General features: G+C 35.2%; 1 protein-coding gene across 6 annotated transcripts in view; it reads left to right on the top strand.

The window, feature by feature from the left end:
- Positions 1-18,968, top strand: part of LOC132111790 (SPARC-related modular calcium-binding protein 1-like) — a 57,269-nt gene that overhangs the window by 18,735 nt on the left and 19,566 nt on the right. For 2 of the 6 annotated variants that reach the window (XM_059519385.1, XM_059519386.1), the window contains exons 2-7: positions 5,905-6,070; positions 8,563-8,643; positions 15,534-15,646; positions 16,057-16,156; positions 17,666-17,716; positions 18,901-18,945. In XM_059519385.1, coding sequence (XP_059375368.1) covers positions 5,905-6,070; positions 8,563-8,643; positions 15,534-15,646; positions 16,057-16,156; positions 17,666-17,716; positions 18,901-18,945 — 556 coding nt within the window. The remainder of the gene's footprint in view (positions 1-5,904; positions 6,071-8,562; positions 8,644-15,533; positions 15,647-16,056; positions 16,157-17,665; positions 17,717-18,900; positions 18,946-18,968) is intronic. The other 4 variants (XM_059519387.1, XM_059519389.1, XM_059519388.1 and 1 more) reach the window with 3 other exon arrangements.

Raw genomic sequence — 18,968 nt, 5'->3', positions numbered from 1 at the left:
AATTTGAAACAGAATTCTCACCTATTTTCGAACCATTTTTGAGGGGCGCCAGCTACACTTGGCCAGGCCTGCTAGTTATATGGCAGCCAATCAGAAGTCTTCTTTTGACCATTATTTTTGTTGTTGTTGTTTTTTTAAGAAAGAAGTGTACTGACTGAGAAACCTTTAAGTAAAATAATGACTAATGAACAACAGCTTTAAACATTTATTGAGCACCTATGCCACAACTAAATACAAAAAATAAATAAAATGTATGAATATCATTGCATGAGTTACAAAATCAGATAAATGTACAAAAAATATAGATAAAAATAGATGTGTGTTGGGTTATAAAACAGAACAGAAATTTATCAGACATTAATAATGGAACACACTCAGAGATTTTAAGGGGATTTGACTTCATATATCCACTTAAAGTACCTTGTGACCACTTTTTAAATAGAATTGCTAAAAAAAAAAAAACCTGAAGCTAGTTCTGAGAGTTCTTGCATCAGTTTTTTTTGTAGAGTTTTAAGATCGAAAGCTTGTTCATTCATTTTAATATTTGGTTCTCAGTGCATTGCATTTGTAAAATGTGTGACTAAAGTGTCCCAGAATCTCTCAATACTTTCTGGGTTCGGTATATTGTTGAAAGTGAAAAAGACAGAAGGTTTTATGGTGAGTAGGCTTCTGTTTTCTTCTGTGTTCCATACATAACTAAACTTCTGCCCACACAAACTGACTGAAGGTGTGTGATTCGTTTAACTTCCAGTTATACAGTTAAACAGTAATACTCAAGCTCATATTTTATAAATAAACACATATTTTACAGACCTAGTCACAGATCAGTATGCTTTCAATCTAAGGTGATACATAAATGTGTTATGTTGTTAACCTCTCAGAGTCCTTTCTTATGTTGACTGTAATTTTGCGTGTGAGACAGAACTAACTTGTGTCTGTTTTAATGCCTTTCCAGAATTTCTAATTGTATCTAAAATATTCTTGTTATTTGAAGGTTTAAATTAAGAATGATTGTTTATTGAGAGGTCCTCCTACTTTTCCAAGCAAAAACCTTTTCGGTATACAGTATGCTTTATGAAAAAGAAGTACACGTTACAATACTTTTAAAAAGAACACTTATTATGGGAGTAATATACAGTACTTAACAGGAAAAGAAAAGAAAAGAAAATAAATGAGTGAGAATGTGTACTTAAGTGAGAACTAATGTTTTTGGACACTTAATTCCATGTTAATTCAAAATGAAAATGTATTATTCTATATTTTAAATGTATAATATTAAATGCAATCAGCTGAATTTTAGAGTGCTTTTTGACCCATTTAAGTACGACTTAAAATTATTTACTCACCTTATTTTCAGCTTATTTGAGACATGATTTATTTATATGCTATTTGATTTTCTTCTTTCTTCTGCCACACGAAATGAAAATGTTTTGCAGAAAGTCCTGAAGCTCTTTAGTGAAAAAAAAAAAAAAAAAAAAAAAAAAACACAGGTGATCATGTAATCATGTTATCATGTAACAAATGATTGATTATTATAACCAATGAGGTTAGACTTCATTGATGAGTCATATTTAAATGTACACATATTCTAGAGCTATGGTAGAGGCTTTTTAAGTAAGTAGTCTTTAAATTTCACCCTGTGAAAACTGAGTATTAATCTTTTATGCCTTCTGTCATAATAAATGTCATCAGACAGAGCACATCATAGAAGTATTCATGTAGTCAAGATGAATTATGAGACTACAAATGCCTGACTATGGAACCTTTCCCTTTACTTTCTTTTTCCTGGTTTCCTTCAAAGAAAATTGACAAATACTCACCATCTGGATGTGTACAGAGTTCTAAATCACCTTTCTAACAGCTTGATTTGGATGCAGAATTTATATTGCAACTTTGACGGCAGCTTTCGCCGGGATTATTTTGGCCCATTTTAAGAAACACTAAAGATTTGCTTAGATATACATTTTTAATGTGGCTGTTTTAGGCTGGATTATTTACCCAAGTGAGAATCGAAAAATATATACAGTGTGAACACATATAAATAAATAAATAAATAAATAAATAAATAAATTTGTGGTTACATTGAGTATGTAGTAAAATCTACTGATAGTATTGGTATAGTACTATATAAGCAGGATTTGGTACATGGTAAAGGAGTTAGATTTAATAATGCCATACTGAAAGGGGGTGGGGGGGGGGGGGGGGGGTTGGGGGTCTTGTTTGTCAGGCATTCAGACTGATTCAGTTCATGTTTACTAGTGACATCATTTGGTTCCATTTGCTTGATTGCTCAACTCCTGAAGCAACGTTTTGTTGTTTAATGTGTATGTGTGTGTGTGTGTGTGTGTGTGTGTGTGTGTGTGTCTGTGTGTGTGTGTGTGTGATCAGAAATGGTCAGCTGTGGTTATTCAGATGGGTTGTGTTAAAATGGAAAATGTGCCCTGTGTTTCTGGCTAAAGATACCCTTTTTCCAGTAGAGGTTCTCCAGTTGTGTGTACCTGCTGTTGTGTGAGACCACTGCAGTGTCAAAAGCCACACTGCATGATGGGCTACAAGGAGGGCAATACTTATAGAAGGTGCACAGTGTCATTCATGCAGACACTAAACCCCATCATGGTGACACACATGATACTGAAATAATGCAATAAACAATAATTTAACAACATTAGATCTAAGATTAAACCCTAATGTACACAACTGATGAGAAAAATCTAAGAAGAAATATATTATTTAAACAAAAATGCAGGGGATTCTGAGAGTGTCAATTTACGGTCTGTCACTGTCAATTATTAGGGGTGTAACGATTCACTCGTTTTCTCGATGCATCGATTACAAACCTTGTCAATTCATATGCATTGATCTTGAAACATGATTTTTGAATCGTGAATCACCGATCTTGGACAGTAATCGATTCAAAATGCTAAGAATCGAATGAATCTCAATTTCTATAACGATTCAATGCTTTCAAAATGTATACACATTAAATTTCTACACGCATGAATTAATGGAGACCTTGAAGAGTGTTCGTGAATCGTGCCTCTTATCTGTCCTTCACGCGCTCCACTGTTTACCGACTGAGACTGTCACAGGATTGCGCTCGCGCTCCGTTCGTCTCTGACGCAGCTGACGTGTGATCTATAGGACTCGTGGCCAGTAATGCTAACGTGAATTAGTTTTACTTTTCTGTAGTTTGTCAATGGATCTCTGCATCTTACCGACGGAGTTACCGGAGCCGTTGACAGCTGTGTTTATTGCATGGACGGAGCAGAAATGTAAGTGTCTAAATCATATGCACAGATCCATTAAATGATAAATGTTCAATGCGGATGAACCGAATATACGAAGGAAACTTTTAAAATTAACCACAGCATTTACAACGACCTTGAAATAAGAGCGCGAGATTTATCTGATAATCAGATGCATGAAAGTAGCGTTTGTTTCATTAGCAAACAGACATCTGGCGCGTTTTCTCTCAGAATCATTCGCTGATGGAGAGGAAAAGTTAAATTGAGATGAAGACGTTTTCACACTGAAAGAGAAGCGATCTCACTCTCATAGACGTGCCAGGCTATATCTGCAGCTAAACTGAATAAAAGCAGAATGAACTGATGAAACAAAAAAAAACCCCACAAACAATTTATGAATGATGCAGTGCTAATTGACATTTATTACAGTACAGAAACTATAAAGTATATTTTCTACCTTATTCTGTGCAGAAAATTTAAATAATTGCTAATTAAATGTAGCCTAGTATATAAAACAAACATAAAATTGCCATTAGGAAAAAAATATCGATTACAAATGATTGATTATTGTCCAGCAGTGTATTTGATTTACTACAGCTATTCCTTGTAAAAAAATAAAAAAAATAAAATAATAATAATTATTATTATTATTATATAGGCTACATTCATAAAATGATTGTATTTGACATTTCTGTCACTTCTGAAATTATGGCTACGCCCCTGGTGTGACAAAATGTTAGCTTATACATAATAGTCTTTAAGCTCTTTTTTAAAAACTTGGCTTACATACATTTTTACGTATGCCATGTCGCATCATTAAACTAGCATTTAACAATGGACAAAAGTTTTTTTTTTTTTTCTAACCTATGGTTCTCTAACCATAAATGCTACTGTAATTTGCCCCCTAACTAAGCATTTAAAGAATTTAGTAGAAGCATTTAAATAATCCCGTGAATGCACATAAAGAATGCAGAATCAAATCGTTATAATCGAATCGCATTTAATTGTGAATCGAATCGAATTAAATCGTTCTAAATTTGCAAAAATCGTTCTTGAATCGAATCAAAAACCTATGAATCGTAATCGAATTGAATCGCTGCCTTGCCAAAGATTCACAGCCCTATCAATTATACAATGACTTTTTCTTTTTCACTTCCAAAAACTGTATTTTAAACAGTATTTTACTGTAAAATTACATTAACTATAGGTAATACTTTATTTTACGGTTACATAGTTGTCTAGAATATTAGCCATGTATTAGTGCTAATTGAGCACATATTAATGCCTTATTCTACATGACCTTATTCTACATCCGTAATCATACCAAATACCTAAACTTAACAACTACCTTGCTCACTATTAATTAGCAGAAAATTAAGAATTTATTGAGAGAAAAGTCATATTTATTAGTAATAAGCCACTAATAGATGTAATTGTAATATTAAGTGTTACCCATTTTTACAGTTTTTTACAGTTTAAATCATAATAATTTATGAATTTGTATTGTAATAGGTCACTGACCAGAATATATCTACAGTGAGTCTTGAGGAAAACTGGCTTTCTTTCCCTTTACCTCTCTAGAGACTCTTCTGTTCCTCTCAAATGTTAGGGGAATATGTGACTTTTTGAAATTGTGGAAAAGCAGAAATGTAAATATTTTAGATTTTTGTATATTTGAAATGGCTGGTTGCATTAGAAAAAACAATAAGGAAAAAGAAAAGAACATACCATTAATGGCTATTGCTCAATTAGTATTTAATTTTTCTTCTTATGTTAGAGAGAGAATTAAATAATTATATTATTATGTCACACACACACACACACACACACATACTGTATGTGTGTGTGTGAAATAAGATTATTTAATTATTAATATAAAATATTTAATTCTCTCACATTAGAAGAAAAATGAAATACTAATTGATATGTATGTCATGAACTGATAATCATGAACAGTTAAATGTTCCCCACTTATGCAATAAAATGTGCAATATCATTATATTTATTTGTTACCACCATCCCAGTGCATCCCTGCATCTCACTCTATTCTATTCTATTTATCAGCTATATCACACCTGTTCATACAATTGATTTAATTTTTTTTTTTTTTTTTTTTAATATTTGTCTTTATATTTGAATTATTATTATTTATTTATTTATTTATTTTTTTGTCTGTGTGCTGTTGTTGTCTCTGTGTACTGGAAGCTTATGTAACTAAAACAAATTCCTTGTATGCGCAAGCACACTTGGCAATAAAGCTCTTTCTGATTCTGATTCTGATTCAAAACAAAATTAAAACAGGTGTGACAGACAGACATACAGACAGACGGATAGATAGATAGATAGATAGATAGATAGATAGATAGATAGATAGATAGATAGATAGATAGATAGATAGATAGATAGATAGATTGATTGATTGATTGATTGATAGATTGATTGATTCATGGAAATTGCACTAAGCAACCTGAGTCTTCCTGCTCCACAAACCTGTGAAACTCATCGAGCTGCAGCTCAGCTCAGTAGCTCTGTTTAATTTATAGCACACTCATTAGAGTCTAGTCAGGGTCTTCTTTCAAGTTCCCCATACCTTATTAGACTGTCATGCCCTCAGTGCTCTATTTAAATTTACTTAATATATGTGTACATGTGTTTGCAGTGGCTAATAGGAGACAGAGAGAGTCCATGTTCCCCTGCATGCTCCAGGAGTCACAGCAAGCCTGTGTGTGGGTCAGACGGACACAGTTATGATACCAACTGTGACCTGGAGAGGGCGAAATGCAAGGACCGCACGCTCACCCTCGCCCACAGGGGCCGATGCAAAGGTCAGTGGACATCAGTGTGAGAATTTCTGTAAGCAAATGAGACATCTTGAAATTAATGTGGACATTGTATCATTTCTTAAAAATAAATAAATGTATAATAATAATACAATAAAAATACATGTATTACATGAAAACAAGCAATATTATCACATGTATTTGTTCAAACATTAAAGGTACAGTTCACCCAAAAATGAAAATTCTGTCATAATTGGAACAACTTGAGAAATGTTTTGGTGAACTATCCCTTTAAGCAGTGCTTATTGTGTTTGAATATTCTATGTCTTTACAATGGTATGCACTACAATCACAACTCACAACTTTCAAACTTGTCTTATGTATTTTTTGTCTACCGAAAGTATTTTGGGAAGAAGTTTTGTCAGTACAGTCCATTTAACACAATGTACTTCTATTCCTCACAGATTCATTTTCCTTGCTGTCAAGAAAACTAATCTTGAAAGAAACCTTGCCTAATCCATTATCACACACGGTTTGACTGGGTATTATATGTGATAAGGAACTTAATCAGACATTGTATGTAGTATGAATGTGTGTAGTATTATTGTGATGCATGATGGCATTGCTATCTGACTTAAATCATTAACTTCACTCCTCTCTTGTGGCCTCATGACATAGTAAAGTGTTCATTGGATGTGCTGGAAGTAGATCACCTGGGTACTTTTCTTCTACTGTTTTATAAGTACTATGTATTTCGGGCATACCGCCCTTTAGGTCTACTATATAGTAAAGAAGAAGGCATATTCAAATGCAGTTAGTGTTGTTGCGCTCAACACGGAAGCTCCTAAGTGTGTTTCAAAAAAAAAAAAACACATCACATCAAAAAATGTTTGGCAAAAGCACATGATCTATGACGTTTGAAGCATTGTCTGTCTGAAAACAATGACTGTTTCAGTACATGGTTCAAACGGTGCAAACCTCATTTATATTTCCTTTACATTATATTACTTTATAATGCATTAGCATTTTTTATTTTTATTTTTATCGTAATTAAATAGTAAGCTCAAATTAACTTTGCCTATGAAATAACAGGACAGTTTGCGGATTTAAATGACAATTTTATGTTTCATAAATTTGACACACCGACACAAATTAATGACTTTGACAATGACCATTATTTATTTACAGTAAAATAAAACAAAGAATCAGTTGTAGAACCAGATGTGAAACCACTGCTGTAATGGAACACAGCAGTTTGGAAGGCGTTATTAATTTTTATGACCACTAGATGGTCACAACAAAAACCGTGTTGAATAGCTTCGATTAACCTATTGCCGCTACAGTTGTGTTGAAAGCTTCACTGGTTCAGGACACTTCACTTCGTCATCACTAAACGCAGTGCTAAAAACAACTAATACAGGAAACAGAAACATGAAGAACATGAAACAATGAACAATAACAGCAGGAACTATGAACGAGAACTTCAAAATGAAAGCCCATAACAGAATAAAAGACCTTATTCAAAGGGGGAAAAAATTACAAAACTAAAACATGAGTTACCGTAAGGTCCGTGTACTTTTGCGTCCATTCGTTTTTCCATTTTTAACTCGTAATGTAAAAACGAATAACATGCTTTCTTCTTTATTCGTTTTTAGACTGGTGAAAAAAATATTCACATACAAACTTATTTCCCATAGCATATAAGCTAAAATGCTTATTTAATTGAAAAGCAAATAATTTAAACAACTTTTTTTCCATTCTACAAGGTCCGTGTGTTTTTGTGTCCATTCGTTTTGCCTTTTTTAACCCGTAATTGAAATATTTGCTTATTCTATTATACTGAGCTTTTTCCTCCGAAAAAAAAAGGACTTTAAAGATAAAAGTAGCCTGGGCTAAATGTCGTTTCTTTAGAAAATTCAAGAAATTATCCATTTTTAAAAAAGTAAGTTTAAACAAAATGCAATGCATCACGCTTCTAAACAGGTGGTCTGGTTGAATCAGACGGCACATACTGGTGGAGGGGCCACAAATCCGTGAATAGCCTACACTACAGTTTACAAACCCGTGGGACTGGATTGCGAAAGCGTGGGCACGGTTTATGAAATTGTGGGTGGGCTACAAATTGCTAAAACTGAAGGCACGGTTTACAAATCTGAGAGCGCGGATTAGAATATCGTGGCTAGGCTTATTAATCCGTGTGGGCACGATTTGTTAAACCGATCGTGGGAACGGTTTAAGAATTCGTGAGTTGGCCTAGCCTACGGTTTATAAACTGAGTGGACGGATGCAAAACCGTCCACGGATTGTTTTTTTTTTTTAATTTGTTTTTGTTTTTCACTTCGCGGGCTCCATATTATCTAAATGTTGCGGGTCAACGCAAATAAAATGCAGAAATCAAATTTCGTATTTTTGTTACGAGTTAAAAAAGGAAAAACGAATGGACGCAAAAGTACACGGACCCCGTAAACTAGTCCATTCTTTGAGTAGTTGTGTCACACAATATGCATTTTTTATTTTATTTATTTTTACAATTTCAGGTAAAAACTGGGTGAGGATAGATCAGCATCTTCCTGCACCCACACTTGTTTCAGAGGTCAAAGAGTTGACAGGTATAAAAGGTATGAAAACCTATACGCACACACAAGATTCCACCAACTTTGCACCCTGTGAATGCTTCCCAATATGCTTAATTCTGTAGGCCTACTGTGCCCTCAAAGCACTAATGATGTTAAATTGCTTTGGAGCAGTGTTGGGAAAAGTTGTGTTACTTTTTATGGAAAGCAATGCGTTACGTTACTTTTCCGTTACTGTTTCTCATCTGGCCTGGGCTTGCTTGTTTGTTGTTAATTTAAAAAGTTCTATTTTTGTCAAATGCAAAAGTCTGCAGTATCACAAAAAAAAAGAAACACAAATGTTACTTGTCTGTTGTGATTATGAGTCATTTTTGTTTATGATTGAATTGGATCATTCAAGGACACTGGTAAAATTGGATTAAATGGGTCCGTGTAACGCTTCACAATTCAATTTACAGACCACGTGGAGCAAATGCAAAAGTGAAACCAAACATTCAATTTTCCAACTATTTTCAACTGCCTCTCACTTTTACTTTTGCTAAATTGTGACTTAAGAAATGATCATTTGAATAAATAAAATCTAAACAATATATATATATATAAATATATAAATATCTTACAATTATCGCTGTGGGCTGTACCATTAGCGCAGGGGTGTGGCCTCAGACTGTTTCACCAATGTGATCTCATGAGAGTGTGTATTTTTACGTTAAGTGTGGTTCTACCACACGTACATACGTTTTCATACACACAAAAACGCACAACTTTGACATATTTATAGCACTAAAACGTACAAATACTTATGTATTAGCAGCTAAAAAATGTAAATCATCTAACTTAAAGTGTGAATGTATATGAATTCCCATGTATTAATATTAAAATCGTGGCTTTAATGATTTAAATCTGTTGTATTCAATTGTCATAACAATATCAATATCGGCTTGCAAAAACTGCTGCAGAGTGTCCGTAATGTAGACCCTGTTGAGATCCTCCATCACCCTAAGCAGCTGGACGCGGCGGAACATCCGGCGCCAGGCTTTAATGATGAATCCGTGAGATCCATGGAAGGATGGGTTCCATATTGAGACCTAAGCGGTACTCGTATGTGTATAGTCCACGGCAGAGGTGGGTAGAGTACCCAAAAACTGTACTCAAGTAAAAGTAAAAGTACTTCTAGAAATATTTACTCAAGTAAAAGTAAAAGTACTGAAAAGTTACTTGAGTAAGAGTAAAAGAGTATAGGATAAAAAATCTACTCAAGTAGTTAGTTACTAGTTACTTTGGGTCATATATACTGAGCCTATATTTATTTAGATATATAGATAAAATGTATGTAATGTATATGTGTGTGTATAAATGTATATATTTCATCGGCCTTTACTCCAATTTATGTAATTTATTATAAAACCCTGTCTGTTTACTTAAGTAACAGATATAGGTGTCATGCCATAACATATTTTTAATACGACTGACTTTATATTAAATGTGAATTTAACATTGAAAGTTAATGTGATATAAATATTGCTACTAATCTTTCATTTTTCAGAAAGAGAGCAAATAACATTTACATTATTAAAGATCATTTTCACTGATAGTCTAGATTTCAATCACTCTCAGAAACTCCCATTAAAATCACTGAAACTGTTAACACTGTGAAAACAATATCTTAATTAAAGATTCGTACACACACATCTGCACTTTGTTGTTTCTGACGAGAGAATTCGCCAGAAAGAGGTATTCAGTCAGTGAGCGAGTGAAGGAAGCACCGGCATTTTAGCGATGACTCATCGGAACACCTCTGATTGGCCAATGCTTTAATAAGCTCAAAAGAATCTTGTGTGATTGGTTATAATGCGCAGCGCTGTAAAAACACATCTATCTCTGGCTCAGCGCCAGCAAGCAATCACAGATCTGAATTTAGCAGCTGATGATATGACTTGCTGAACGTACTCGCACCGGTGTGATTATATTAAAATTAATAAAATCTTAATCTGCTATTTTTTGTCTTTTGGAAGCTGCATTCAACTTGACTCCCCTCTGTTATAAGCCACACACGTACAACAAACTAATGTCACAGTGGTATCGTGTACTGTAATCGAATGTAGCCCAAGTTATTACCTGTTAAACAGTAGACAGCACACGCGGTGTTCATCTAATAAGGATCTCCATCGCAAGCAAATAGCTTTGGCAGATTTCCTTTCAATTCAGTACAGTTCCATAGCCACGTTTTCAACGCTGCTGATGTTAAACGTTACAACTCTGAGTGAACCGATTCAGATGCTCAGCGCGTGCGGCAGGGAACTGAACGACTCATTCAAACTGATTCATGAACCAATTCGCTCGTTTGCCAATTGGTTTGATCAAGCCTTTGAACAGAATTGACTCAAAAGAATGAATCATTCGCGAATGTGCATTGCTCATTGCACAAAGAAAAGTAGACGGCGCGTTTGGAATAAACTGAAGCATTTATAACATTTATTGCTTTCCCCCCAAAATTTACTCAAGTAAGAGTATAAAGTACCCATCTTTAAATATACTCCGAAAAGTATTAGTTACCCCAAAAAATTACTCAAGTAAATGTAACGGAGTAAATGTAACTCGTTACTACCCACCTCTGGTCCACGGTAAAGCCTCAGAGCCTGTGTTTCCCCGGCAGACTTCTGCCTTCCCAAGAGGGTTTTAATCACCTCAAATTTCTCCATATACACCTAAACGGATGCTATATGTGTATTTGCTCCCAAAAACTCCTTCGGGAAGGATGGGGCTTCCGCAGTGTCCCTGTTTCAAGCAGAATAGGTATGTTTTCCCACTGTTATCCAATCTCAGCCAGTGAAGTAGAGCTTTGACGTGACGCAGAGAGTGACCGACTGAAAGGGAATGTCTCGGTTACGTTTGGTAATCCTCGTTCCCTCCTTCATGTCCCATCGCCACGGATGCTGTACCACTGCTGAGCCACCGGGTCGGCTCCTCAGTGAAAACCTGGTATGCATTGCAACTGCTGCCTTCTTATACTCATGCTCTGATCAGCGGCAGTTGGATGCAATAATTGCATGCCAATGTGCATTGGCTCATTTAGTTTAAAATCGAAGTAGATTGGTCTATCGAAGCGATATCCCAATTTCTTCGGTCACCGACGTGACGTCTCCATTCCCTCCTTAAGGGAATGAGGGTTACCATACGTAACTGAGACATTAGTATTTATCAAGTCAGTTTTTTATTTTACATGGAGTTGACACTGATGTGATTGGATTCTTCATCTCGTTTGAGTGTACTGTATATGATTTTAAACATTTTTAAAGTAATATTAATTTCTATGAATAAACAATTTTTATTTATACTTTTAACTTTTATGTTTTTAAAATGCACTGCCACTTTTGGCCTCACATTCCTTACCGGTTTTCCTTTTCAAATTGTTATGCAGTTTTATCATTAATGTGTAGGCATGATGGTGGCTGATCTCAAATCAAGGCAGCAGAATACATCTGTGTGCGTGTCAGTCTAGAGAGAATATGCAGTCCCTGGAGCATTAGAGCAAATTACCAAGGAAGCGGGTATGCCCACTGGTATGCATGTAAGTTATTGCAGGCTGGATTCACATGCTCAAAGACAGATTGACTGGCTTTAAGTCAATGTCAGTCCGCATCATCAATTTCTTAGACTTGGATTATGTAAAACTGTCAGTTAAAAGTGCCAGGAATCATCACTGTTTTGGGGGTTGAATAAAAGAAAGAAATTAATTTCTATTAACATGCTCCCTTTAAATAATTTAGGTTGCGTACAGTTGAACAGAGACTTTGTTAAAAGCATAATTTACTGAGTTTAAAGTTATTATATAGTATACACTTAAAACCTCTTCAGTAAAACAGTATTAGTAAATTGAAAATAAAAATGAAAGGAAAGTCAGGCTTCTTAGGTCTGCAGACTAACAATGCTGGCCAATTACCAAAATTATTGCATATTTTGTTCCATAAAAAATTTACATTTGGCAGTTGGCATTACTTGGAATACATAAGTATATTTACTGTTTCATAAAATACTATAAAAAACTCTGTTTCTATATATTCTACACAATGAAAAACACTAAAATGGTCAGTATAATAATTGATTCATTTGGAGTTTGTTTTTTCTTTACATGTCCATACGTGTTGTGTTGTTGGGGGTGATTGCAGCCCACCTGCCTCTTTTAGCTGATTGGTCCCAGACTTCACAGAGACAGCAAGTGTTTCTTATTTCTGCATCATGGATGATCTGACAGCATTTGCTCTCAGACATGCAGGGCAGATTTGCAATCGGTGTGCTTGATTTGCTGATGTCTGTCCTAATTCATATCTTCACATGTATTTGAAAGTACATTGCAAGTCTATGCATTTGATGACTTAGCTGTGAATAGCTTAAAAGATAAAAGTGTGAAATTTATTACGTGGTTTTTAACTTCCCCACATCTTGGGAGCAGTCCAGCACTGAGGTCCAACTTGTAAGGGTTGTTTATTTGTCTTATAATGACTAAATACTCTTTGTGTTCATCCAAAATGTCAAAGTGCTTACATGCTGGAACACGACACTCAGCTTTGACATTTCAAACCTAATATTTTCCATCCTTAGATCAAGATTGAGAATCATTACGATACACTTCTTACCACAAGTGATGAGGTTTCTTTCAAAGGCTGTTTAATAGGATGGATTTTCCAATAATCCAATCTTCAGTAATTCTTCAATCAATTGTTTTCAGAATTTCAGTGGTCATGGAAATATCAAGCTATTATTTGTGATTTTCAAGTCTGGAATGCTCACAGACATTAATAAAATATTTAAAAGGTCATGGGAATGGCATGGAAATTTCCAATGTGCTTTTTTCTTTTGTTGTTGTTGTTGTTCAGATCTACAGAGGGGATACTATTTATTTGATGCCCTGCTGATTTTGTAAGTTTACCCACTTACAAAGAAATGTAATTTCAGTGAGTGAAATACATATTTATTCCACAAGCAAGACATGACTTAGTACTTGGTTCAGAAACCCTTGTTGGCAAGCACAGAGGTAAGAGTTATTTTTTTTATAGTTGGTCACCAGGTTTGCACACATCTCAGGTGGGGTCTTGCTCCACTCCTCTTTAAAGATCCTCTCTAAATCCTTAAGGTTTCTTGGCTGTCGTTTGGCAACTCTAAGTTTACAGCTCCCTCCACAGATTTTCTATAGGTTTGAGGTCTGGAGACTGGCTAGGCCACTCCATGACCTTAATGTGATTCTTCTTGAGCCATTCCTTTGTTGCCTTGGTGGTATGTTTTAGGTCATTGTCATCCTGGAAGACCCATCCATGAACCATCTTCGGTATTCTGGCTGAGGGAAAGAGGTTATTGTCCAAGATTTTACAGTACATGGCCCCATCAGTTTGCCCTTCAATGCTGTTAAGTTGTCCTGTACCCTTAACAGAAAAACAACCCAAAAGCATAATGTTTCCACCTCTGTGCTTGACTGTAGGGATGGTGTTCTTTGGGTCATAGTCAGCATTTTTCTCCCTCCACACACAGTGAGTCAAGTTACAGGTGCATCTCAATAAATTAGAATGTTGTGGAAAAGTTCATTAATTTCAGTAATTCAACTCTAATTGTTTCAGGAAACCTTTGCAGGTGTTTTGAGTTGATTAGCTTATTGGCATGTCACCATATTCTAATTTGTTGAGATTGTGTATTGGTGGGTTTTTGTTAAATGTGAGCCAAAATCATCACAATTACAAGAACTAAAGACTTAAACTACTTCAGTCGGTGTGCATTCAATTTATTTAATGCACAAGTTTCACAATTTGAGTTGAATTACTGAAATAAATGAACTTTTCCACGACGTTCTAATTTACTGAAATGCACCTGTAATGCCTTTCTCCCAAGCCTTCTCTGGATTATTTAGATGTTCATCGGCAAACTTTAAGTGGGCCTGTACATGTGCCTTCTAGAGCAGGGGGACCTTGTGGGCGCTGCAGGATTTCAGTCCATTGCAGCGTAGTGTGTTACCAATGGTTTGGTTGGTGAGCGTGGCCCCAACTGCCTCAAGATCATTAATAAGCTCCTCCCATGTAGTTCTGGGCTGATCCCTCACCTTTCTCATGATCATCCTTACCCAAGAGGTAAGATCTTGCACAGAGCTCCAGACTTCACCACCAGTTGTCTCCTTCTCACCAAGCTTCTTGCTGATGGTCTTGTAGCCCATTCAAGCTTTGTGCAGATCTACAATCTTGTCTCTGACATCCTTTGGCAGCTCTTTGGTCTTGTCTATGGTGGTGGGAGAGGTTGGAATGGAAGATACAGATTGTGTGGACAGGTTTCTTATACACCTAGTAAGCTGACATTATGAGTAACTTCTTAAACCGGCAAGACTACTCTGTGTTCCACATGGGCACATAACCAATTTGTGGGAGCCAGAATTCTTACTGGATGGTAGGGTATTTTGGTTTTGGTTGATATTCTGTCTCTATCCGTTAAAATAAACCTAACAAAAAAAACTAAGGACCCTTCATTTCGTTGTAAGTGGGCAAACTTACAAAATCAGCAGGGATAAAATAAATATTATCTCCACTGTAAAATATAGTTGGTATTTGTGAGTGAAGTTTCTGTAAATTATATTTAAAATACCTTTCATGTAATCATGAACAACTGGAAAGGTCATGGGAGTTCCCTGGTGAAAAAGTTTAGGAGTGTGTTTGTGTTACTGTATATGAATTTTCCCATGATTATTTAGTAACATGCCTTATGTTTGATTCAATTTATTAATTTCCTAGACATTTCTTTCCATAGCAACATATAGTGAATTCAAGGTATATTTTCCAAAACGTTCTCTAAGAATCAAATGACATTACCATTGCATCACTGTCCTTTATGTACTAAAATATTAAAGCAATAATTGTACGTAAATGGTTTAATTAGACACATTTGTATCTGTATTGCAGAAGAGGGCCAGACAAAATGTCGGACTGAGAGGATTCAGGCTCTGGAACAGGCCAAAAGGCCGCAGGAATCCATTTTTATCCCAGAATGCAATGACGATGGAACATTTGCCCAGGTCTGTCAGAGTTCCGGACTTTTGGAGTGTTGCTTCTTACATCGACTAATCCTAAAGCAAACATACCTAGTGGACAAATTAGCCTTCAAACATCTTCCCTGGCCTCCAAAAAATTGCACTTCCCTGTGTTTCTCATCATGACTGCCATATAGGAAATTTGAATGGAAAGTGTACATTAAATCACATTTATAGACTTGCAGCCTCTATATCAACTGGGCCTTACTTTGTTAAACAGTGATCATCCAGTCTGCCTTAGCTTTTAATGCCTCATCGTTTATGAGCCATTTTTCACTCTGAATAATTGTATTCCCTTAGCTCAAGCACCAAGACGTTTTCTGTGGTTCGTCCAGGAGATACAAGAGCGGTTACTGGAATTTTTTCTCACCTCTATCCATCTGTATCTCCTACAGGTCCAATGTCACACCCTCACAGGATACTGCTGGTGCGTGACGACAGATGGCAAGCCAATCAGCGGCTCTTCTGTCCAGAACAAAACACCAGTGTGTTCAGGTACTGTATGTATGCAGATAGTATCTCTAGAATGTACACATGGATTATTGCTTTTTGTTAAGGTTGTGTTGAAAAGCAGTACCGCTAAACCATCATGTGTCTCGGTCAAGAAGTTGTGCCTGTAGTCTATCACTTTCAGAGCCATTAGACTTTGTTTGATTTAAATTGTGCTCTTTGTTTTGATGGAGTCAGTGTGATGTTAAACTCTAGCCACCACTCTGTTTAGTTTACTTCTATTGTGTTTGTGCATGAAACCGAGAGGTGATGGATAATATCCTGGAGGACATATGCTGACTCCAAAAGTTCATCCTTTTTTTCCTCTCCTCTACTTTACAGTTTCTACATTTTGGCTTTTCTTTCTTTCTGTCGCTTTCCAAATCCACACTCAATCAATCTCTCTTTTCATCCATTTCATTCTCTATTATTTTTCCTCCCTCTCCATCATTGATTTCTCATTCTCTCTTCATTGTATAACTGCTTTCAGTGGAATGTTGGAATGAGGAAGCTTTTCTCTCCGTAAATGAATGGAAACACTTTTCTCTAATGGCCAAGATTGTTCTTTTGGAGGTAACATCACCGTCTCCTTCCACAGCTGGATTATATTACGATTGAAATCTGGTTTCTAGTTATTTTTATTTATTTATTTTTATCTAATACATGCCATTCTATGCTTATCTAACCCTGATGCTACATTCACCTAGCTTTCTTTTTTTCTTTTTTTTTTTTTGCCTGTTCCATATAATTACTTATTTTCTTTTTAAAATAAGTATAAAATGTTTAGTATTACAAGTATAAAGAATGTATTTTCTACTTGGGACCTTTTCTTTTACGATTTCTGCACCACTATTGGCACTAAACTGAATTGCTAAAGGTAATTACCAAACAATTTATCAAAGAGATTTCCCAAACACACCATTGTATGGATAAATAGGAAGTCCTGCCCCCAAACCTGTTGTTTAAATCAGTGTTATTTTATATTTGGGCCTATCAAATAAGAGTCTTGGTTTTGGTTTAGAATACCAAGGTTTTGATTAGAATACCATGCTACCATACTACTTTTTCTGTAGTATGCAGTGTGTACAGTACACTATAACTTTAATATCTTCATGAATGGAAAAGTGGATTGCTACTAAACTTTCCAAAATATAGTATAAGTATACACTATAAAATCCCACATTGGAATGCACTCAACTTTACCTTCCATTTACTTTGTGAGAAATAAACTGGAAGTAATAGAGTGCTGCAGTGATTATGTACTTTTGTAAGCCAAACCAGAAGTTAACATCACCCTGGTTCCCTCCAAAAACCCAATCAGATTTTCTCATTGGAGAATTTTTGTCAAATCAGTGACAACTCTTCCCTGTTTTTTTTTTCTTTTTTTTTTGGCTTCAACCTTTTGCTCCGTGTTCTTCATCTCATGAATGTTTAAAAGATGGACTAGTCCTGTCCCAGAAATGAGTAAATCCCATGAATCACCACTTAAGTGAAATGTCTTGCACACGTTTGCAGGAAACTTCCGTGTATTTATGGGAACTCATGCTGGGACAAGTGGATTGTCAGGTAGTAAATTTCATTCCAAATAGACGTTTTGTTAAAAGTTCCTTTTTTTTATCCAGTATTTTAATTGGTTTGACTGTCTAATCTTGAATTTATGCATGCCTTTAATCCTGAGCATTTGCACGTACTTGGATCAATGTGATTGTTTGTTCATAACTACACCCTCCTCGATGCATTTTATCTGTTTCATGTCAAACTAAATTGGGATTTATTCATGAATACTCAATCCTGGAGATCTATCTTGCTGCAGAATTTAGTTTCAACACAAATCAAACATAAGCAGCTAATCAAGAATGTCTACATTGACATCTACACAGGGGACTTCAATCAGAAAAATCACACTGTAGAACAATTACAAAGAGAAATGCTCAAAACATTTGCTTAAAATTTGGTATGTTAGATATATTCTGCAGTATATTCTGCACTTTTCCTTTGTGTGTGTGTGTGTGTGTGTATATATATATATATATATATATATATATATATATATATATATATGAAGAGTTCAGATGCAAAAGCCTCTAAGTGCCATCTGAAATTTTCATCTAAAATTAGGATTTTTATCAAGCTCCTATGCTTAGGTTGAGTCATTTTACTTTAATGGCAATGTGCAGGTCCTTTTCCAGGCTATCAAAGTGAAATAACTGAACATAAATATAGGAGCCTAATAAAGATCCAAATTTTAGTTGAAAATTTCAGAAGGCACTTAGAGGCTTTTGCATCTGAACTCTTCATATATATATATATATATATATATATTATTTTTTTTTTTTTTATGTGCTATGAATGAATGCACCCAACATCTGGTATACTGTAATATGGTGTTGACATTGCAGAAAAAAATTATTTCTAGATAATAACATCACAACATTTTCAGCTGTGAAAATTTGGTCTGGTGGTTATTTTATATTTCTATTTTTATTTATTTTATGTATTTATTTATTATTATTTTTATTTTATTATTATTATTTGGGGGGGGGGGGGGGGGGGTAATTGTTTTCCTTGAAATGATTCCCTTTTATCTTATATGTGTAAGTTAAGATGCTACAATTATAACTTGCATTTTGTAATCTTTTGTATGCATGCTGTGTTCCTACAAGTGCATATTTTAACCTGTTCTCCCAAAATGAAGTGGTTACTGTAGTGCATTGCAAAAGTTGAGTAAACATTTTGCTCTCTCTTTAAAGGGTCAGTAACCGATAAGACAGGACCTCCTAGTTCTGGCAGAAAAGGTGAGCTGGATTTCGCAGAAATG

The sequence above is a fragment of the Carassius carassius genome, chromosome 31 (assembly GCF_963082965.1).
Source record: "Carassius carassius chromosome 31, fCarCar2.1, whole genome shotgun sequence".
Lineage (NCBI taxonomy): Eukaryota > Metazoa > Chordata > Actinopteri > Cypriniformes > Cyprinidae > Carassius > Carassius carassius.
The sequence above is the reverse complement of the archived record's forward strand: the minus strand, read 5'-3'. Positions and strand labels throughout refer to the sequence as shown.